Genomic DNA, 23,791 nt, shown 5'->3' with positions numbered 1-23,791 from the left:
ACTTTATAGTAAATTAAGTAAACTGCAGAATTCAATTTAATGACGATATAATTTGTGAAGCCATCCTAACCTTATTGAAACACAGCTGTATTGCTAGTTTTAGTTCCATTGGTCAATTTACATATATTGCACAATATATATATATGATGGACAAATTGAATGCTTGATAAATGTGAAAAAAAATCTTTTATACATCAAGGCATGTGTTGATTACAATTTTGACTTTGTGGGTTGTTTGTGGTACACTTTTTCAACCTTTGTATAAAGGCTAGACATACAGTTTAAAATCGCTTTATATCGTTACAAATTATAATTTCTGCTACATATTATCAAACACTATACACATATTTTATAAAAACTTTATTTTAAATAAATGATTTTTGATATGATAAAAATGGAATGATTTTATACATTGCAATATAGTTTCATTCTTGTATGTATACAATATAACAAAAAGCTACAACATGTTAAACAGAAGGATTTTGAATCATTCATATTATATTTTGTACAGTTCATGTATATTCACACACCATCAGAACAGGAAGGGAAAACAATTTTGAGTCATTACTCTGCATAACATATCAAAAGTTAAAATTACATAAACAATTAAAATACAATTGGAAGCCTAGAAAAGCAGACTACTGCTATCCTTAACAAGTAAACAACATTTGTTACAACCTGTCACAACTTCTGTCTGTAGGTATTTACAATAAAATGAAACGATGAAAGAATTGTTACTAATTTGATATCTATTCATTAGAATAAACACATTTATAAGTAGAACTACGTTTAAAATTCATTGAGTCTTTTTATGTGGACTTGGTCATTAATAATCCGTAACAAATTGTCCATTATCAAAAACCTAAAAAAAATATTATAAATGTCACAACAATTTTTTAAAACATGATTATAAATAACGATTACATAAATAACTTGGGATTCGACATCATGTATATAACAAATATTAATCAAATTTAATTACAAAATACAATTAAAAAGGTATATATTCTTCACAAAAGAAAAAACAAGACTTGCCAAGCAATAAAAGTCCTCTACTGGTGAAACTCAACCATTTTCAGCAATATTTATAGTATTATTTGTTGCCATAGCAACCAGAATTCTTGATGTAGGAACAAAATGAAATGACCTGCATAATCTCCATATTGCCATCTGTCCATATTTCAAGTTTAATGAAATTTTTTGAAGAACTTTTAAAGTTATCGCAGGTTTAAGAAAAGTGTGACAGACAGACTCACAGATGCACAGAGCGCAAACCATAAGTCCCCTACGGTTTCACCGGTAGGGGACTGAAAAATAGGCTTAACATAAATATTCCCAATGATTACAATCTCCTAACACACTTTTCACACACCGGCAGTTCTTATACATGTAACTAAACCAATTGAATCACCCCCCAAAAATAATGAAATGGGTTAATATCTACACTTTTAGCACCTGCCAGTCTTCCAGCTAACCACAAGCCCAACATTTCAAGCAGGGCTTTTTGCTGTCTTTTTAGCTGTAATTGGCTTTATTCTGAATTGCAAAAAGTATCTTTTTCTAAATCAGTCCTAAAATTACAGATTGACATTCTGATGTTTGAAAATAGAGCTGCTTGGTATAAAAAGAAAGAGCTTTAAGTTGTAATATTTATTTAACTGATACCTTTGTTTTATTATTTTCTGTTTTATGTAAGTTTTAAAATAATTATTCAAAAGTTATAAATCAAGCAATTTGTTTTACATTGTCAAGAAAATCAATGCAAAATTTCCCAACTTCACGGCATTTAACTGTCACATCCCAACAGGCATTGAAAAGTGGATTATGCGTAGATTTTATTCCACTGTACATAGCTTTGTTGTTATATAGCACACAAGTATCTTAACAAAAGAATAACAAGAGGACCTGAAAGGCCCAAAGTCGCTCACCTGAGATACAAAGGAACTGACCTACTCAGTGCAGCCTCAAGATATCATAAGAACATATTATGTTCTGACCAAGTTTCATGAAGAGTGAACTATAACAATAAATGTAATTTTTAGAGTGCTAACAAGGTTTACTATAGCCATATTAGGTTAAATTCCCCGAAGCCTGGTGGCCATGTTTTTAAAATGACCAGAACTATTTTCCAACTGATCCAAGATTTAATTTAAACAAATGTTCTGACCAAGTGTTATGATTGGACAATAAATGTGACTTAAGAGTGTTAACAAGTTTTTACTATAGCCATATAAGGAAAAATGCCCCGCCCCTGGCAGCCATGTTTTTCAACCAACCTGAACCATTTTCGAACTTGTCCAAGATATCATTGAGACAAATCTTCTGACCAAGTTTCATTAAGATTGGACAATAAATGTGGCCCCTAGAGTGTTAACAAGATGCCCCCCCCCCACTGCGGCCACGTTATTCAAGCAACGGGAACCATTGTCAAACTCTTTCAAGATACCATTACAACAAATGTTCTGACCAAGGTTCATGTAGATTGGACAATAAATGTAACTTTTAGAGTGTAAACAAGTTTTTACTATAGCCATATAAGGAAAAATGCCCTGCCCCCTGGCAAACATGTTCTTCAATCAACCAAAACCATTTTCAAAATCTTCAGACAAACTTTCATGAAGATTGGACAATGAAAGTGGCCTCTAGAGTGTTGACAAGGTTTTTCTATAGCCACATATAGCAATATAAGGAAAATGCCCCGCCCCCTGGTGGCCATGTTTTTCAACAGACCAGAACCATTTTTTTCAACTCATCCAAGATGTCATGAAAACATATTTTCTGACCAAGTTTCAACCAACTGGAACCATTTTCGAACTCGTCCAATATATCATTAGGACAAATTTTCTGACCAAGTTTCATGATGTTTGGACAAAAAAATGTGACCTCTGAGTGTTAACAAGGTTTTACTATAGCCATATTAGGAAAAATGCCACGCCCCTGGCGGCTATGTTTTTCAACATAATTGATTACTAGATTTTCTTCATCACGTTTTTAATGATCATAGCATTTCTTTGTTTATATATGTGTTTAATTTACAACATAAAGTTAACCTTTCTACACGTTATTGATCAAATAATGGAAGAACTATTTATAGAAATCACTCTGGCATCTGCTACATCTGGCATTTACTGGTCTACTTGTGTTATCATTTTGACTGAACAATTTGCATTTTGCTAAAAGCCATATTAACTGTATCACAGCATAGCATTTCCATGGGGTCAAATTATTCTTCCAATACATTGTACCTAGTGCTGGGCCTACCGGTAGTTGCTTAAAATGTGTCTTGTTCTGTGAAAGCTGGTCATAATGAATGTACGTAAAGTGTCGTCCCAGATTAGCCTGTGCAGTCCGCACAGGCTAATCAGGGACGACACTTTCCGCATAAACTTGATTTTCAATAAGGAGGGACTTCCTTGAAACTAAAAATACCATTCAAGCCGAAAGTGTCGTCCCTGATTAGCCTGTGTGGACTGCACGGGCTAATCTGGGACGACACTTTATGCACATGAAGTAAGCCCAGTTTTCTCAGAACAAGACACAAATGCTTAAAATGGTAGAGCAGTGAACTACAAATCCGACTATCACAGGTTCGATACCCAACCCAGAAGATGACTCCATTTATCATGAAATCCTGTTATCTTTAATTCTTTCCCTACCCATCAAGTACGGCAGTTGTCTGTTACTGGCATAAGTAGGTGCTTTTTAACTCTTTCAGTGCTGGCACCGAATATTGAAGCCCTTTGCAAAGAGTTTGGATCCAGATGAGACGCCACAGAACATTGTGTCTCATCAGGATCCAAACTGTTAGCTATTCTGATAGTATTCTTTGAAAAAAATGAAAAAAATGCTAATTTTAGAAATTCAGCAGACAACATTTTAGCAGTTGACAAATTTCCCAGCATGCAAAGGGTTAATGACTCAGTACTGGTAAACCAGCTATCCGACTAAAGGTCATTGTCGGATACCCACGTTCGACCCATTCCGTTACTCTCCATTTATCGACCGTGGGACATAATGAGCTATTTTCACCGTTTTAGTGTGTGTCAAATCCAGTAATTTCATTGGATCCCTCACGGTTTCATGAGGATATTTTTGACCAATGATACAACTCGTACTATAGAGATTTCGGGTTTGTTGTCAAAATTGCCTCGTCCGTAGAAATGGAATTTCGTTGTGCATGCATATACTTTAAAATTGAGAATTTAAACGACTTTCAGAGTAAAAGTATCTCTAGTCTCTTACATGGGCGCGATGTCTTTTTAAGCACTCTGACAGGTGGATGGAAAAGCTTGGTGTATCAAATCGCAATTATCCAGGCGAAGCATTAACACCTCCAAAGCGAAATTCTTTTTGTAATATGCGATTTCGTTGGTCTACTGAAAGGTTACAGTTAAGGTCAAAACGGCGTGTATTGCTTATATTGTCCCATGGCTAATACTGGAGAGCAACGGAATGAATTAGTCGTGGGTATCCGTTGATGCATAAAGGTGAGTTGTTAACTGAATGCTGTCATATGATTGAAATACAATTGAAAATGGCACAAGATTCAACTAAGCATACACTTTTTTTCATACCCAAGTAGCAAGGGAGATAAGAAGACGTCTGTTCACAATACAACATATTATGAGCAAACATTCAATAGGTGATAAATGGAGTATAATTGATAGTATTTTTTTTAAATATTTTTTTAATATAAATTTCATGTACATGTAATTCTAAACATTGAATTTTAATCTAAATGTTTTTGATATTAAAAAGAATAAATACCACAAGATATGGACATCATAAAAATATGCAGACAAGACAACTTCAAAAGATTAGTATAAGTAAAAATATAAAATGATACAATTTAAGTACATTCCTGAATGGAAATAAAATTAAATTAGTGTTTTGTAAATTGAATATATAAGATAAATCCAATCTAAGCTCTCTGTAAACTGTATCTCTGTCTTAACCAATTTAGAGCATTATTCAAGTACAACCTAATTCCTTTTTGACAAACATAAAACATTTCCTATCAATTTGAATGCCAGGGATAAAAGGAATATTACATGTATACATGTATACAGGATTTTTTGTATTAATACATACCGGTATGCTTTTCAATTGTTCGTATGTATGATAACAATACACATGTCAATCGTTTGTATGTATGAAATAAAACAAAGCTCTTTTAGCAGCAAACTCACAAGGTGTAGTGAATCTGCACTAAACGCAAAATTGTAGCACTATTGTCTGTTGTTTCTATTATATAAACTTTTTAGTTGTTACGTAACATGTTTAAACATTCTATAAACTGTTTAGGACAGATGGCACTTAATTAATAACAATAGCCAAGCTATACAAACAAGAGATGTGTTTGTTAGAAACACAATGCCCCCTAAATTAATGCGCCGCTTTTTTTGTTGACCTTTGACCTTGAAGGATGACCTTGACCTTTCACCACTTAAAATGTGCAGCTCCATGAGATACACATGCATGCCAAATATCAAGTTGCTATCTTCAATATTGCAAAAGTTATTCAATATTGCAAAACTTTAACCTAAAACTTTAACCTAGGTTAAAGTTTTGGGACAGAATGACAGACAGACAGACAGACAGACAGACAGAATGACAGACAGACAGGCCAAAAACAATATACCCCCGATCATTCGATCCGGGGGCATAAACAGCTCATCAACACATCATGGAGGAATCTGAACAACAATTGATTTAATCTCCATAGGAGACACAGACAATTGTTTTAAAGAGATTCTGCTCTCCTTTTTAAGTGTATGAACCAGAGATGTCTCCTTCACATAATTATCTTTAACAGTGGGGAATAAACCCACCAAGTTTACATCTTTTTCCGAACACATAGCACCATCATCCCTAAATCCGCAGCGGAAACCACGCCTGTGTAACACCACACCGGTTTCATTGTAACTGTGATCACCATTGAACAAAGTCTTCAAGCTTACCAAAGAAATATCACAAGGTAAACTACTCAGCATAGGTAAAAAATTCAACGATATAATATCAGAATTTACTAGGGAAAACATTCTTTGTAAAGGCTGATTCAAAAATTCATTTGTCACTATGCTATTTATGGAAGGGTAAGAGAATGTTTCCTCACGCAATACAGTCTCACTTTGCTCTATTTGGAGAATGAATTTTGTAATGGTGAGTTTATTGTCTGATATCCCTTCCCCGAGCCCGCGCCCATCGTCATACAGCAACTGTCTGTCCAGCATAACCTCTAACCAGCCCTTTTCAAGGGAGGCTACTCCCAGAGACTGTCCCGAATGAAGAGTTACCCGCGTCATGGAATCCTGCAGAAATGCCATTGTTGTCATGGGATAATAATTCCTCTCGATGTTTTGATAGTTCACATCAGTAGGGTGACGTTTCCTCTGAATAAATTGAAAACCGTTTTGGTCAGTGAAAAATGTACCTCTTTCATTCAGCAGATCGGTTGATATTCTCATAATGGGTTCTTTGTCGCGCATGTTAAGAGCAAACATGTTCAGTGTGTTCTGAATCAAGAGGTTCCTGCCCTGTAGCCCGGGATGGTTGTACAACCTCGCTCGGTGATACATGCAATAGAACACCACCTGTACCTCCGAGTAAAATGGCCCTTCCACAACTCTTATTATTGGGACTGGTTGCACAATATCAGATGCAGGACCTGACGGGAAAAATATGTAGGCACCACTTCCTCTGGATTGATATTGCTTAAAGTCCAACAACACTTGTGTCTCCTTTGTTTTGTTATTGTACTTTTCAACAAGTTTTGTCAATAAACCATTGAATGACTTGAACTCTGCACCAATTTGTTCATTCTCAAGAAATATTGGTTCATAAACATTGCCGTGTCTTCTGGGACGATCGTATTCGAACTTCAATTCAGGTGCCACAATAAATTCATCAGAGTTGTGAATTTTGATTGATGACCAAAAACTTTTAGGGGTTTTAGTTGTCTTTTGGAAAATGTATGTCTCAATTCCGAAAGCTGGGATTTCTGATAAAAACACAACCTCGAACAAAGTTCTGTCAATTTCTGTAGCAGATGTATAAACTGGATTAATTTGAAATGGCAATGACTTCCTTTTGGCATCTTTTATTTCAAGGTCAACACTGTCCACAATGAACTCAACAAATTCAGATCTAAAGTGCCCTGTAGGGTTTAACATTGCCACTCGAGTCCCAATTTTGGACACTGTTATTTTGCCATGCAAGGACGATTGCTTACCATCGACTCGCGTGAGCTCCTGCTCAAATATTGAAGGCTCACTAGTCAGTTTCCCCTGGGTTAACAAGTACTGCATGGCTGAATTGAGTACAATGCCAGTTTTCTGAAATGATGAGAACAACTTGTTTTCATAGTCTTCAACAACATATGCCTTTCCTGTACCAGTAATTGCATCATGGTGAAGGAAAAGACCTAAATACCTTCGTGCCTTTATAAGAAGCACTGCTAACTTGTCCATTGCAACATATTTAGTCTCCCACTTTTTGCTGTAGGATATTGCCAAGGAATGTAATATCTCTGCAGCCCTAAGCTTTGATTCCACTTCACGACAAAACCTTTTATCAAACGGTCTTGTAGTAAAATACCCAGTCCAGTAAGAACTGTCATGATCCGAGTATGGGAAAAAATCACCAGCGATTGTAGGAAAAGATAAACGGTTTGAACTTTCAGACTTCTTTATCTGTTTAAAAAATTCACTCAGTGTTCCAAACTTGACCTTGATTTTCCACTCTGGTTTTGCATTCATATAATCCATCAATTGTTTATAGTTTTCATACTGCTGGTCCCATTCCTCCAGCATGTCAAATCGAAAATCATCGCCAAGTGGAACCATAATGGTGTTGTGCTTAAAAAGACTCCCTTTCAGACGATATTGTTCATACAAGAGCTTAGCCTTTTCCTTAATGTTTCCTGCACCTATTGGCTTTACAAACACATTCATGGGATCTCCTGGTCTTTGCTTGAAATCAAATTGGGCACAGATGTACTGATCCGGGCCGCAAGTTCGATGTAAACTGTATATCATGTACGGCATCACATGACAAAAAATATCTCTATCATCAGAGCTCTCCCAAAACTGTCTCCAGTAGAACTCCAGGCTCTGCTCTCTGATCATTTGGCCTTTAGTAGCTTGGTGGATTCTCCCGATTACCATATTCTCCATTCCAGCCTGTTTCCACAGGTAAGCCATGGTGCCCGAGTGCCCAAATGGGTCCACTGACCAGCTGGTGGTTGGCCGAATGCCGAGGTTGGAGTAGAGCCACTGATGCCCCTCGGTGAGCTGGTCAATTACGCTGGAGTAGGAGGTGGAGGCTTCATCTGGCATCACCCAGCCACTAAGCACCATCTCCAGGCGACCTCAATTAGAAAAGAATTAATTATTTGAGCATAGTACTGGGTTTAATGCATAGGTGCAGTATATGGTTCCCTTTGTGATTACACAGCATATGGTTGCCTATGTGTTCACACTGCAAATGGTTGCCTTTTTGTTAACCCAGCATATGGTTACTCATGTGTAGACACAGCATTTGGTTCCCTATGTGTTAACCCAGCATATGATTACTCATGTGTAGACACAGCATTTGGTTGCCTATGTGTTAACCCAGCATATGGTTACTTATATGTACACTCAGCATGTGATTGCCTATGTGTTAACACGGCATATGGTTGCTAATTTTTTAACCCAGCATATGGTTGCTCATGTGTACACACAGCATATTGTTGCCTATGTGTTCAAACAGCATATGGTTGCCTATGTGTTCACACAGCATATGGTTGCCTATGTGTTCTGACAATATCTAGGCCAAATATGAATCTGAGTCACATGTGCCCAAGAATTAAGTCATCAAGTGAAAGCTTAAGAACCCCATATTACAACCGTAAATGCTCCTTTGATGATTCAATTTTGATGAAACTTTTTCGAAATTCTTATCTCGACAATATCAAGGCCATGATTGAATCAGGGTCAAAATGGGTTAAAAACTATCTCACCAGAAACTTCTTGACATGTGTTGTATAAGAGTTACCTTGCTTGATCAGGTCCTTCACCTGTAACTGTACGAGATGTGTCTGGGCCTCCCACCAGCGGCTAAAATACACTATCTCGGCCCAGATGAAGGTTAGGTCGGGATACAGGTGTAGTTTACGGACCATCCCGTCAAGAATTGCTCTGACCTTTCGGGTGTAGTATTCATCAACTGTTTCCACCCAGCCAGGATCCACATGAGAGTGAGGCACAATGAGGACCGTCAGAGGCTCCAGGTCTAAATGCAAAAATACAGATCTAACGTGTAAGTGTATTTTTAATTAATGGTCTCTTATTGCAGGACAACCGCCAACCAGTTAAAACCAAGATGCTTATTTCCAAATAACCCAGATACCTGAACTGTAAGCAGCCTGCTCAATAGATGGATGTGGTAAAATATAGTCTCCACCAGAGCTTTTGTAATTTGTTCTCTCTGCAAGATCCTGTGTGCTAACTACGCCTCTTGGAATGTTAAACTCTGAACTGCACTGGCCATTCACCGGTCGACCTCCCGTAAGGTGGAATGTAAGGGGATTTTGTGCAATAAAGTTGCGCAACTTTTCTTGGTGGGAACTGAAAGGCGAAATAAGCATATCTTAGTAATTAAATTTAAGCAAATATCTTTAATATGCAGGAAATGTATGATATTTATGACTTTTTAGCTCACCTGATTGCTCAGGTGAGCTTTTCTGACCGGTCTTTGTCCGTCCGTCCGTTAACATTTGCTCGTAAACACTCTAGAGGCCACATTTGTTGTCCCATCTTCATGAAACTTGGTCAGAAGCTTTGCCCCAATAAAATCTCGGCTGAGTTTGAAACTGGGCTGTGCCGGGTCAAAAACTAGGTCACTAGGTAAAAAAAAAGAAAACCCTTGTAAACACTGTAGAAGTCACATTTTATGTTCAATCTTCTTGTAACTTTGTCAAAATAATTGTCTTAATGATATCTTGATTGAGTTCAAAAGTGGTTCCGGTCTGTTGAAAAACATGGCCGCGAGTGGGCGAGGCAGTTTTTCTTATTTGGCTATAGAGAAACCTTGTAAACAATGTAGAAGTCACAATTTTTGCCCAATCATCATGAAAGGTGGTCAAAACATTGATTCAATTGATATCTCGGACGAGTTCAAAAATGGTCCAGATCGGTGAAAAAACATGGCCGCCAGTGGGCGGGGCATTTTTCTTTATATGTATATTGTGGCAGTTTTCCCTAATTGGCTATAGAGAAACCTTGAAAACACTCTAGAAGTCACAATTTTTGCCCAATCATCATGAAAGTTGGTCAAAACATTGGTTTTATTGATATCTGGGACGATTTGGACAATGGTATGGATCGGTGAAAAAACATGGCCGCCAGTGGGCGAGGCATTTTTTTCTATATGTATATAGTGAAAACATGTTAACACTCTAGAAGTCACATTTTTGGCCCAATTTTCATGAAATTTGGTCAGAACATTTGTTTTTGATACGAGAGTTGAGTTAAAAAATGGTTTCAATCAAACTTTGTGATCGAACACTATGGAAGTTACATTTTTATGCCCCCCTTCGAAGAAGAGGGGGTATATTGTTTTGCTCATGTCGGTCCGTATGTCTGTCCACCCGATGGTTTCTGAATGATAAGTCAAGAACGCTTAGGCCTAGGATCATGAAACTTCATAGGTACATTGATCATGACGCGCAGATGACCCCTATTGATTTTGAGGTCACTAGGTCAAAGGTCAAGGTCACGGTGACCCGAAATAGTAAAATGGTTTCCAGATGATAACTCAAGAACGCTTACGCCTAGGATCATGAAATTTCATAGGTACATTGATCATGACTCGCAGATGACCCCTATTGATTTTGAGGTCAAAGGTCAAGGTCACATTGACCCAAAATAGTAAAATGGTTTCTGGATAAAAACTCAAGAGCGCTTATGCCTAGGATCATGAAACTTCATAGGTACATTGATCGTGACTCACAGATGACCCCTTTTGATTTTCAGGTCACTAGATCAAAGGTCAAAGTCACGGTGACCCGAAACAGTTAAATGGTTTCCGGATAAAAGCTCAAGAACGCTTATGCCTAAGATAATGAAAGTTCATAGGTACATTGATCATGACTTGCAGATGACCCCTATTGATTTTCAGGTCACTAGGTCAAAGGTCAAGGTGACCCGAAATAGTAAAATGGTTTCCGGATGAAACTCAAGAACGCTTATGCTTAGGATCATGAAACTTCATAGGTACATTGATCATGACTAGCAGATGACCCCTATTGATGTTCAGGTCACTAGGTCAAAGGTCAAGTCACGGTGACTCATCTTAGAAAAATGGTTTCCGGATGATAATTCAAGAACGCTTACGCCTAGGATCATGAAACTTCATAAGAACATTGAGGTGACCCAAAATAGTAAAATTGTTTTACTCAAGAACGCTTATGCCTAGGATGATGTAACTTCATAGGTACATTGATCATGACTCGCAGATGACCCCTATTGATTTTCAGGTCACTAGGTCAAATGTCAAGGTCATGGTGTTTCAACTTAGAAAAATGGTTTCCAGATGATAACTCAAGAAGGCCTAGGCCTAGGATCATGAAACTTCATAGGTACATTGATCATGACTTGCAGATGACCCGTATTGACTTTCAGGTCACTAGGTCAAGGTCACGGTTACTTGACACAGTAAAATGGTTTTTGGATAACTCAAGAAAGCTTACGCCTAGGATCATGAAACAATATAATGGTCAAGTTGATAAAATTTTCTTATAAAATCAATCAAAAATGGAATTTATCATGTAGATGTTTTGAACACCTTATAACTTTGTTATCCATCTGACATGTGTGCATTATAATCATTGCATCTTTTTAGCTCACCTGATTGCTCAGGTGAGCTTTTGTGACCCGTCTTTGTCCGTCGTCTGTCCGTCCGTCCACATTTGTTCGTAAACACTCTAGAGGCCACATTTATTGTCCCATCTTCATGAAACTTGGTCAGATGCTTTGTCCCAATGAAATCTCGGTCAAGTTCGAAACTGGGTCATGCCGGGTCAAAAACTAGGTCACTAGGTCAAAAAAAAGAAAAACATTGTAAACACTGTAGAAGTCACATTTCATGCCCAATCTTCATGTAACTTTTTCCAAAATGTTTGTCTTAATAATATGTTGGTTGAGTTCAAAAGTGGTTCCGGTCCGTTGAAAAACATGGCCGCCAGTGGGCGGGGCAGTTTTCCTTATTTGGCTATAGAGAAACCTTGTTAACACTCTAGAAGTCACAATTTTTGCCCAATCATCATGAAAGTTGGTCAAAACATTGGTTTTATTGATATCTTGGGCAAGTTCGAAAATGGTCCAGATCGGTGAAAAAACATGGCCTCCAGTGGGCGAGGCATTTTCCTCTATATGTATATAGTGAAAACATGTGAACACTCTAGAAGTCACATTTTTGGCCGAATTTTTCATGAAATTTGGTCAGAACATTTGTTTCCTTGATATGAGAGTAGAGTTCGAAAATGGTTCTGGTCAGTTTAATAACAATACTGCAAGGAGGCAGTTTTCCTTTTTTTGCTATAGAGAAACCTTGAAAACACTCTCAAACTCACAATTTTTGCCCAATCATCATGAAAAATGGTCAAAACATTGGTTTTATTGATATCTCGGACGAGTTCAAAAATGGTCAAGATTGGTGAAAAAACATGGCCGCCAGTGGGCGGGGCATTTTTCTCTATATGTATGTAGTGAAAACATGTGAACACACACATTTTTGGCCCAATTTACATGAAATTTGGTCAGAAAATTTGTTTCTTTGATATGAGAGTTGAGTTCGAAAATGGTTCCAGTCAGTTGAATAACATGGCCGGCGGGGGGGGGGGGGGGGGGGGGGGGCAGTTTTTTTCTATTTATATAAAAGCTTGTGAACACTGTAGAAGTGACATTTTTTGCCCAATCATCATGAAACTTGGTGAAAAGATTGGTTTTATATATATCACATAATTAATGCCATAATTATTGCCCTGAGATTGTCCAAATTTTCATTATATTATACAAAATCCTTGTAAACACTCTAGAGGTCACAATTTTGTTTCCGATTGTATGAATCTTGGTCAAAATAATTATTTTTGTAAGCAAAGTTTGATGTCTGGTAAGGGGGGTCAACTCAAAGTATAGGCCATCAGGTCAAATCTTACAAAAACAAAATCACTCCATATGCCAGAGTTTTGGTTCAATAATGATGAAACTTGACCAGGATGTTTGTCTGGACAATATCTAGGTCAAGTTTGATGTTTGGTAAAGATTGAATGTACTGACTCCTCTCAGGTGAGCGAACTAGGGCCATCTTGGCCCTCTTGTTAAAAATATAGGCTGTATACAATACTATCTTGCTGGAAAGAAATTATTGGCCTAAACAACTAAATAAACAAACCAAATGACTGTGTTTTTTGTTTTTTTCTTTTGAGATATTGGTGGCCCTGGGATAAGGAATTTAAGGCACAATGGAGTTTTTTTTAAAAGCATCAGGCTTTCACCAAGGGCTTTAAAACAAAGTAGGACACCAGAACCAATGTCAAAGTGACACACCAGAACCCATGTCAAAGTGGCACACCAGTACTCATGTGCCTATATTTCCAAACAAGAGGGTCTGAAAGGCCCAAAGTCGCTCACCTGAGATAACAAGATATTATTGGGACAAATCTTCTGACCAAGTTTCATGAAGATCGGAAAATAAATGTGGCCTCTAGAGAGTTAACAAGGTTTTACTATAGCCATATAAGGAAAAATGCCCCGCCCCCTGGCAGCCATGTTTTTCAACCAACCGGCATCATTTTTATAACTCTTCCAAGATATTATTGGGATGAATCTTCTGACCAAGTTTCATGAAGATCGGACAGTAAATGTGGCCTCTAGAGTGTTAACAAGATTTTACTATAGCCATATAAGGAAAAATGTCCCGCCCACTGGCGGCCATGTTTTTCAACCAAAGGCCATCATTTCTGAACTCGTTCAAGATATTATTGGGATTAATCTTCTGACCAAGTTTCATGAAGATTGGACAATAAATGTGGCCTCGAGAGTGTTAACAAGATTTTACTATAGCCATTTGTAGTCATATAAGGAAAAATGCCCCACCCCTTGGCAGCCATGTTTTTCAAGCAAAGGTTACCATTTTCAAACTAATCCAAGATATCATTGGGACAAATCTTCTGACCAAGTTTCATGAAGATCGGAAAATAAATGTGGCCTCTAGAGTGTTAACAAGGTTTTATACTATAGCTATATAAGGAAAAATGCCCCGCCCCCTGGTGGCCATGTTTTTCAACCAACCAGCATCATTTTCCAACTCGTCCAAGATATTATTGGGATGAATCTTCTGACCAAGTTTTATGAAGATTGGACAATAAATGTGGCCTCTAGAGTGTTAAAATGCCCCGCCCCATGGTAGCCATGTTTTTTAAGCAAAGGTTACCATTTCTGAACTCATCCAAGATATCATTGGGACAAATCTTCTGAGCAAGTTTCATGAAGATCGGAAAATAAATGTGGCCTCTAGAGTGTTAACAAGGTTTTACTATAGCCATGTATAAGGAAAAATGCCCCGCCCCCTGGCGGCCATGTTTTTCAACCAACCGGCATCATTTTCAAACTCGTCCAAGATATTGGGATGAATCTTCTGACCAAGTTTCATGAAGATCAGACAATAAATGTGGCCTCTAGAGTGTTAAAAAGATTTTACTATAGCCATATATAGCCATATAAGGAAAAATGCCCCGCCCCTTGGCAGCCATGTTTTTCAAGCAAACGTAACCATTTTCGAACTCATCCAAGATATTATTGAGACCAATCTTCTGACCAAATTTCATGAAGATTGGAAATAAATGTGGCCTCTAGAGAGTTAACAAGGCAAATGTTGACGGCGCACGACGGACGACGGACAAAAAGCGATCACAAAAGCTCACCATGAGCACGTTGTGCTCAGGTGAGCTAAAAAGAGTACTGGAGCAATTGCTATTGTATTATGTATTGTTAAGTATTGCACGATGTCCGCTTGCCAGATGCAATCCTACAAAAAAGCAAATATAGAGGAAAGACCCGGACTTTAGCAGCTTAGAGATGAACTCAGACAGAAACTGACCGATCTTCGTAAGGCAGAACAACTCCGAGACAAGCTGAAGAAGCGAGCCAAGAGGCGAGCTGAGTTCATAGCCAATCCATACAAGTTTTCCAAAGGACTCTTAGACAAAGAGAAATCTGGGAAGCTTGTAAGCAGTATGGAGGAGATACAACAGCATCTAAATGACACACACTCCGATCTAGCGAGAAATAATCCATTAGGAAGCTGTCCAAGAATTGAACCAGTACCAGAACCCACAACTGCACTAAACATAAAAGAACCCACAATGAAGGAAGTATCTGATGAAGTGAAGAAAGCAAGAAGCGGCTCCGCACCAGGACCAAACGGTATACCCTATAAAGTATACAAGATGTGCCCGATGCTACTACGAAGACTATGGACCCTACTTAAGGTGATATGGAGGAAAGCAAAAGTCCCAGATTGTTGGCAACAGGCAGAGGGAATATTTACTCCAAAGGAAAAGGGCTCCAAACATGTGACCGAATTCCGAACCATTTCACTGTTGAATGTGGAGGGGAAAATATTCTTTGCTGTCCTGGCAAGACAGCGACCACGTTCCTAACAACCAATCAGTACATTGACACATCAGTACAGAAAGGGGGGGGGGGGGGGTTCCGGGCTTCTCTGGCTGCATCGAACACTCTAGTGCCATCAGTCAGATCATCCGTGAAGCAAAGGTGAACGACAATGACCTCACAGTCGTCTGGTTAGACCTTGCCAACGCCTATGGCTCCATACCACACAAGCTTATTGAAGAAGCAATGAAGCACTATCATATCCCAAAGCATAAACAGGGGATCATAAATGGCTACTTTGATGGCATACAGCTTCGATTCTCAATCGATGACCAGACAACACCATGGCAGAGGTGAGAGAAGGGGATAGTAACTGGCTGCACCATCTCAGTGGTACTATTCGTGATGGGCATGAACTTGATCATCAATGCCACGAAGAGGGAAACTAGAGGACCAAAAACAGCGTCAGGTATACACCTCCCATCCAGCAGGGGGTTCATGGATGACCTGACCATCACTACCACCACACATGTACAGACCCGCTGGGTACTAACAGCCCTACAGGACATGGTCACATTGGAACGAATGAAGTTCAAACCCAAGAAGTCAAGGAGCCTGATCATCAAGAAGGGAAAGGTCACCAAAAGATTCACTCTTCAGGTGCAAGGGGAAGACATTCCATCCATTATTGACAGTCCAGTCAAGTGCCTCAGCAAGTGGTACGACGCCAGCCAGAAGGACACTAACAACATCACTAGAGTCAGAAACCAGCTCCAAGATGGCCTGAAGCTTATAGACCAGACAGGACTTCCAGGCAAGTTTAAGGCATGGCTTTACCAACATGGGTTACTACCTAAGCTTATGTGGCCCCTTATGCTGTACGAGATAGCTACAACCACTGTAGAAGGATTCGAGAGAGTGATCAACCGGCATCTCCGGAGATGGCTTGGTGTCCCTCCTAGTTTCACCAGCATTGGACTGTATGGCAGAAACAACCAACTTCAACTCCCAATGACCTCACTAGTTGAAGAGTTCGAGGTTGCCAAAGGAAGACTGGTGGTAACCCTCAAAGAGTCATCAGATGACATGATATGGAAGGCAGGCATCGAGACACGCACATGGCGAAAGTGGTCAGCAAGCCAGGCAGTCGCCCAGGCAGAAAGCAGGCTACGACACAAAGACATCGTAGGCACCACAGTTATAGGAAGACAAGGCCTGGGCAGTACAAAACCACAACGCTGGAGCACTGTCGGTAAGAAAGAAAGAAGCCAAATGGTCCAGTATGAGATCAGGCTTTCAGAAGAGGAAGACAGGCGCGCCTGAGCAGTCGGGATGGGAGGGCAGTGCGCATGGACACAATGACAGACCACAGAAAGACACCTGACATGGGTAGACATTTGTTACTACGAACCACTACGACTCAAATTCCTACTGAGATCCGTATATGATCTGCTGCCATCTCCAGTCAATCTACACAGATGGGGGTTAGTGGAGGACCCAAAGTGTCAGCTGTGCGACAAACCAAGAACCATGCAGCACACCCTCTCATCTTGCCAGACAGCGCTAACACAAGGCCGCTACAGATGGAGGCACGACACGGTCCTCAAGGAGGTAGCAGACATACTAGAGCGGGAGAGAAGGAAGACAAGACCTACCAACAAGAAGGCAGTACCAACAATCAAATTCGTCAAGGAAGGACAAACTGCCAAGAAGGCAAGAACCGCAGCAACAATCCTTGATGAATCAGAGCGTTGGGAGATGAAGGTCGACCTAGGAAAACAGCTGGTATTCCCAGACATAGTCCATACCACACAGAGACCAGACCAGACATAGTTATATGGTCTCCCAAGGACAAGGCTCTGGTGATGATAGAACTCACTGTACCCTGGGAGACTAGGTGTGATGAGGCCTACAGCGGAAAATTGGAAAGTACACTGAGCTACAAGAACAGTGTAAAAGTCATGGTTGGAGTGCCTGGCTGTTCTCTGTTGAAATAGGGTGCAGAGGATTCCCAGCCCAATCAGTATGGAGAATGCTCAGCAAGATTGGGATCAAGGGAGGTGACAGGATTAGGGCTGTAGGCAGACTTGGACAAGCTGCAGAAAGAGCATCCAACTGGCTGTGGATGATGAGAGAGGTGAAGAGCTGGACGCTAAACCACTGACCCGTAGTGTTTGGCCAACACTACGGATCTACTGCCCAGAGAGTGTCCTGGGATTAAAGGATAGAAACACTTGATGATAGGCAGTTCCCAGCTGTCGAGTCAGTGGTTTGTGCAGTAGTATCTGTATTCTACACACCCAATCCAAGGTGCCCGGGCCCCATTCCTCAACTGGTGAAAAACACTTAAAATACCCAATGTTGGCCTTTGGTGAAGCAAGTCAGATATATATGTTTAATGAAAAAACCTGTCACTTAATGAAAAAGTGAAACAATAATATTTTGTATTTATATATGAATAAAACATCCAGCAATAATTACCCTAGCAATAACTATTACCTGAAAATATCTGGCATGGCATTGAAATACACCAACACCAGATAAATGACCAGTATGAATCCCACACCTCCGGCTATTGCAATTCGATGGCTGAATTTCATTCTAAGTCTCATTTGGTGTTGCTTGGTTCCCCAACCTCAGTCTTAAACTGTACAGGTTTCTGTTCCTTGAAGAAAAGAAAACTTATTACTATCTTAATTCTGATATTGAATGTTAAGTGACTGGTTAGTTCATACTGCAATACCATTGTGGAATTGTTGAAAACAACAAAAAACACAACTAATCATTTTAATGAATATCACAAAGTTTAAGAATGTTATAAACAAAAAACAAAAAAAATTATATATAGAAGGATGGCAATTAGTGCTTGCCCATGAGCCTGAGGCAAGTAGATTTTGGCCCGGGAAAACCAATTCCAAATGTCGGTAGTCCAGCTGTGCAACTAGCATTGTTAATTTAAAATTGAAAAACATTAAGTGCATTTAAAAAAATTGGTTACTGTGGATTTATAATTAGTTACATAATATTCATTTATCAAGGCCAAGAAAATGGTTTAACTCAGTCTCATACTAAGACATAATACACAGAAAATGTGTCATGTTAGCAATGTTGTTGTTTAGTTATTTACTATTTTGTTTAAAGAAAGTATTAGATTCACATGACACTATATCAGGGCCCTCTCTTGCCGCTAGGGGAAGCCACCCACAGCCCTCATGAGGGGGAATTTCGTGTCGTTTTGGGCGAAAAGGGGAATTTTAGAAGATCTTTTCACCAACCATTCAACACCTAAAGTTGCTATATTTTAATGTGATTTACATAAATATACATTTAATCAAAGGTAAGTAGCACCATACTAGCTGGCAACATAGGTATAAAAGTAAACAAGAGCACCGCCTTGCGGGTGCAGACCGCTCATCTATTTTCTTTTTAAAGGTGAAGGGACTCTCATTTTCAATCACAAAGGAGGGAGGGGTGGAGTGAAGAGGGGTGCATTGTGTGGGTGTGTGGACATTTATTACATTATCTTCCAAAAATGCGAAAAAAAGAAAAAAAAATGGGGGGGGGGGGGGGGGGTCGGGGTGGGGATTCTTGGGTGCGATGGTTGGACGGTATTTCAAACATAAAATAATAAAAATAAATATTTGTGTTTTTTAACCGTTTCCAAAAAAAAATGGGGGGGTGAGGTGGGGGGTATAGTGTGAGGGTGTGGTAGTAATTTGTGAGATGATCTTAAGAAAAAAAGAAAAAAAAAAGAAAAAAAAATTTAGGGGGGGGATTCGGGTGGGGGGAGGGGGGGTGATTCTTGGGTGCGATGGTTGGACGGTATTTCAAACATAAAATAATCAAAATAAATAGTTTTGTTTTTTAACCGTAAAAAAAAATAATTTGGGGAGGGGGTGGGGTTGGGGGGGGGGGGTATAGTGTGAGGGTGTGGTGGTCATTTGTGAGACGATCTTTAAAAAAAAAAAAAAAAAAAAAAACGATAGGGGGGGGGATTCGGGGGGGGGGGGGGAGGGGGATGTCACGGGCGATGGTTTGGGTGGAGTCTATTGTGGTATGTCAGGTAAGAGTAGTTTTGTCAAAGTATCAATCAATTCTAATCATAAATAAAGAAGTTATGGCAATTTTAGCAAAATTTAATAATTTGACCTTGAGAGTCAAGGTCATTCAAAGGTCAAGGTAAAATTCAACTTGCCAGGTACAGTAACCTCATGATAGCATGTAAGTATTTGAAGTTTGAAAGCAATAGCCTTGATACTTAAGAAGTAAAGTGGATCGAAACACAAAATTTAACCATATATTCAAAGTTACTAAGTCAAAAAAGGGCCATAATTCCGTAAAAATGACATCCAGAGTTATGCAACTTGTCCTTTTACTGTACCCTTATGATAGTTTGCGAGTGTTCCAAGTATGAAAGCAATATCTATGATACTTTAGGGGTAAAGTGGACCAAAACACAAAACTTAACCAAACTTTCAATTTTCTAAGTATAAAGGGCCCATAATTCCGTCCAAATGCCAGTCAGAGTTACATAACTTTGCCTGAACAGTCCCCTTACGATAGTTAATAAGTGTTGCAAGTATGAATGCAATAGCTTTGATACTGTAGGAATAAAGTGGACCTAAACACAAAACATTACCAAATTTTCAATTTTCTAAGTATAAAAAGGGCACATAATTCTGTCAAAATGCACGCCAGAGTTATCTAAGTTTGCCTGCCCAGTCCCCTCATGATAGTAAGTAAGTGAACTAAGTTTGAATGCAATAGCATTGATACTTTCTGAAAAAAGTGGACCTAAACGCAAAACTTAACCAAAATTTTCAATTTTCTAAGTATAAAAAGGGCACATAATTCAGTCAAAATGCACGCCAGAGTTATCTAACTTTGCCTGCCCAGTCCCCTCATGATAGTTAGTAAGTGTACCAAGTTTGAATGCAATAGCATTGATACTTTCTGAGAAAAGTGGACCTAAACGCAAAACTTAACCGGACGCCAACGCCGACGCCAAGGTGATGACAATAGCTCATAATTTTTTTTCAAAAAATAGATGAGCTAAAAAAAGTTTGTTTTTTTTTTGTTTTTTTTTGGAGAGGGAATTTCTAGCTGAAAAAGGGGAAAAAAAATATACCTTTTTCATGGGGGAAGCCTCCGATATTCGGCGGTAAAAACAGCCAAACGAGGGCCCTGTATATGTACATGGTACTGGGCTTGTTAGTCTTTAACTGGGCAATTAAAATACTAAAGATGGTTGCCCATGTGGGCAGTCTTGGATCGGGTCAGACCGACGACAAGAAGGTCAAAGACTCAAACAAATTGTGTGTCGTGTCATTTCTTAAAATTTGACCCAGCATTTGTAAAAATAAATAAGATATGTACATTTCCAAAAAGGAAATTCAATTATGCATTGAATAAGACCGAGTTCATGGAAATCGATGCATAATTGATGAAGTTATGGCTGTTCAAAGAGATGCATCCTGTTTTCCGGCCATTTTGAGTTGAATACATTGATATATATATATTTTGATAGTGACATTTTTTTCTGAAGAAGTTGATTTTTCTTTATAATATGAATATTTTTCATTCAAAATGATGTGTTTACTAATTAATATTATAGTCACACGCTAACCACCTGTAATGGTGCCAGGTCCATTAGGATTGTGAATATTTTTTTAAAAATTGGGAAATTAGTGCTGTTATGCTAACAAATGCTTCACAATTCAGAATAAAAGTATTTCCTATTTAATTTTTACTAAGTATCAACTTATAAAGCTCGATGGGAGATGAACTTAATCTATTATAAAAAAATATTTTTTTTTTCAGATTGAAACCTTCATTTTCAATTAGGAATTTTAAGGTCCCATTTGGGAAAAAAATCAAAAACAAGAGCACCGCCTTGCGGGTGCAGACCGCTCATCTATTTCCTTTTTAAAGGTGAAGGGACTCTCATTTTCAATCACAAAGGAGGGAGGGGTGGAGTGAAGAGGGGTGTATAGTGTGGGGGTGTGGACATTTATTACATTATTTTCCAAAAATGTGAAAAAAAAAATGAAAAAAAAACAAACAAAAAAACATGGGGGTGGGGGGGATTCTTGGGTGCGATGGTTGGACGGTATTTCAAACATAAAATAATAAAAATAAATATTTGTGTTTTTTAACCGTTTAAAAAAAAATGAAATTTGGGGGGGGGGGGTATAGTGTGAGGGTGTGGTGGTCATTTGTGAGATGATCTTAAAAAAAAAAAAAAAAAAAAAAAATTAGGGGGGGGGGGATTCGGGTGGGGGGAGGGGGTGGGTTGGAATTCTTGGGTGCGAAGGATGACAGTATTTCAAACATAAAATAACAAAAATAGATATTTGTGTTTTTAAACTGTTTCAAAAATAAATAATTTGGGAATTTGGGGGGGTAGGGGTGGGGGGGAGGTCACGGGGGATGGTTTGGGTGGAGTCTATTGTGGTATGTCAGGTAAGAGTAGTTTTGTCAAAGTATCAATCAAATCTAATCATAAATAAAGAAGTTATGGCAATTTTAGCAAAATTTAATAATTTGACCTTAAGAGTCAAGGTCATTCAAAGGTCAAGGTAAAATTCAACTTGCCAGGTACAGTAACCTCATGATAGCATGAAAGTATTTGAAGTTTGAAAGCAATAGCGTTGATAGTTAAGAAGTAAAGTGGATCGAAACACAAAATTTAACCATATATTCAAAGTTACTAAGTCAAAAAAGGGCCATAATTCCGTAAAAATGACAACCAGAGTTATGCAACTTGTCCTTTTACTGTACCCTTATGATAGTTTGCGAGTGTTCCAAGTATGAAAGCAATATCTATGATACTTTAGGGGTAAAGTTGACCAAAACACAAAACTTAACAAAATTTTCAATTTTCTAAGTATAAAGGGCCCATAATTCCGTCCAAATGCCAGTCAGAGTTACATAACTTTGCCTGCACAGTCCCCTTATGATCGTTAATAAGTGTTGCAAGTATGAAAGCAATAGCTTTGATACTTTAGGAATAAAGTGGACCTAAACACAAAACTTAACCAAATTTTCAATTTTCTAAGTATGAAAGGGCCCATAATTCTGTCAAAATGCCAGTCAGAGTTACATTACTTTGCCTGCACAGTCCCCTTATGATAGTTAGTAAGTGTTGCAAGTATGAAAGCAATAGCTTTGATACTTACGGAATAAAATGGACCTAAACACAAAACTTAACCAAAATTTTCAATTTTCTAAGTATAAAAAGGGCACATAATTCTGTAAAAATGCACGCCATAGTTATATAACTTTGCCTGCCCAGTCCCCTCATGATAGTTAGTAAGTGTACCAAGTTTGAGTGCAATAGCATTGATACTTTCTGAGAAAAGTGGACCTAAACGCAAAACTTAACCAAAATTTTCAATTTTCTAAGTATAAAAAGGGCACATAATTCTGTCAAATTGCACGCCAGAGTTATCTATCTTTGCCTGCCCAGTCCTCTCATGATAGTAAGTAAGTGTACCAAGTTTGAATGCAATAGCATTGATACTTTCTGAAAAAAGTGGACCTAAACGCAAAACTTAACCGGAAGCCAAGGCCGACGCCAAGGTGATGACAATAGCTCATAATTTTTTTTCAAAAAATAGATGAGCTAAAAATCATTGAGAATGAGGCCGTTTACCGGCCCCTTATTTTCAAGAAACAAACACTGTTTAAATTACAGTTAATTAGGATGTGGGCTGTTGGAATATGACGAGTAATTATTCGGGCTGAGTTGATCCTGATCTCGGACAACTAAGATTAAACAAAAATATGTATCATTTATTTTTCGGGTGTTATTTTTCATAAAAAAGCCACTTAAAACATGTAAATTCAATTATTTTATCAAATATCATTGAAATAACAACCATTATGATTTTATTAATAATTAAAAGTCCATTTGACAAATTGAAATCCGGACAATATGGCTGTCCGAAATTAATAATTTGTGAGGAGTAAACGATCATTTGCATAAATAGAATTTGTAATTTTACCTCTTTTAAGAAATGCATTTAACATAAAAACTCCTAAGTGATAAATGAACAGCATAGAATACACATTCAGTTAATCTCAATTGTATGCATTTTAGTTGTCGAAGTAGCTATAATTAAAATGGAAAATTT

At 38.4% G+C, this 23,791-nt stretch overlaps 1 protein-coding gene across 1 annotated transcript; it reads right to left on the bottom strand.

Moving 5' to 3' along the window:
• Positions 1–353: 353 nt before the first annotated feature.
• LOC127872786 (alpha-mannosidase 2-like) lies at positions 354–23,791 on the bottom strand. The gene is made up of 5 exons (XM_052416170.1): positions 23,663–23,791; positions 18,156–18,321; positions 9,391–9,608; positions 9,037–9,273; positions 354–8,368 (listed from the first exon to the last, which is right to left on the bottom strand). Exons 2-5 carry the CDS (start codon positions 18,266–18,268, stop codon positions 5,685–5,687), a joined length of 3,252 nt encoding a protein of 1,083 aa, XP_052272130.1. The 5' UTR covers positions 18,269–18,321; positions 23,663–23,791; the 3' UTR covers positions 354–5,684.

Source organism: Dreissena polymorpha, chromosome 3, assembly GCF_020536995.1.
Source record: "Dreissena polymorpha isolate Duluth1 chromosome 3, UMN_Dpol_1.0, whole genome shotgun sequence".
Classification (NCBI taxonomy): Eukaryota; Metazoa; Mollusca; class Bivalvia; order Myida; family Dreissenidae; genus Dreissena; species Dreissena polymorpha.
Note: the sequence above shows the minus strand (reverse complement) of the source record. Positions and strands in the feature narration are given on the sequence as shown.

What these genes read in the sequence shown, in the direction of transcription:
- LOC127872786 (XM_052416170.1), bottom strand. Translation starts at nt 18,268, where the DNA reads ATGAGACTTAGAATGAAATTCAGCCATCGAATTGCAATAGCCGGAGGT. An exon ending in GCAGGCTGCTTACAGTTCAG is followed by an intron (nt 9,274 to 9,390) that starts GTATCTGGGTTA and finishes TTTTGCATTTAG; the next exon opens with ACCTGGAGCCTCTGACGGTC. An exon ending in GAAGGACCTGATCAAGCAAG is followed by an intron (nt 8,369 to 9,036) that starts GTAACTCTTATA and finishes TTTCTAATTGAG; the next exon opens with GTCGCCTGGAGATGGTGCTT.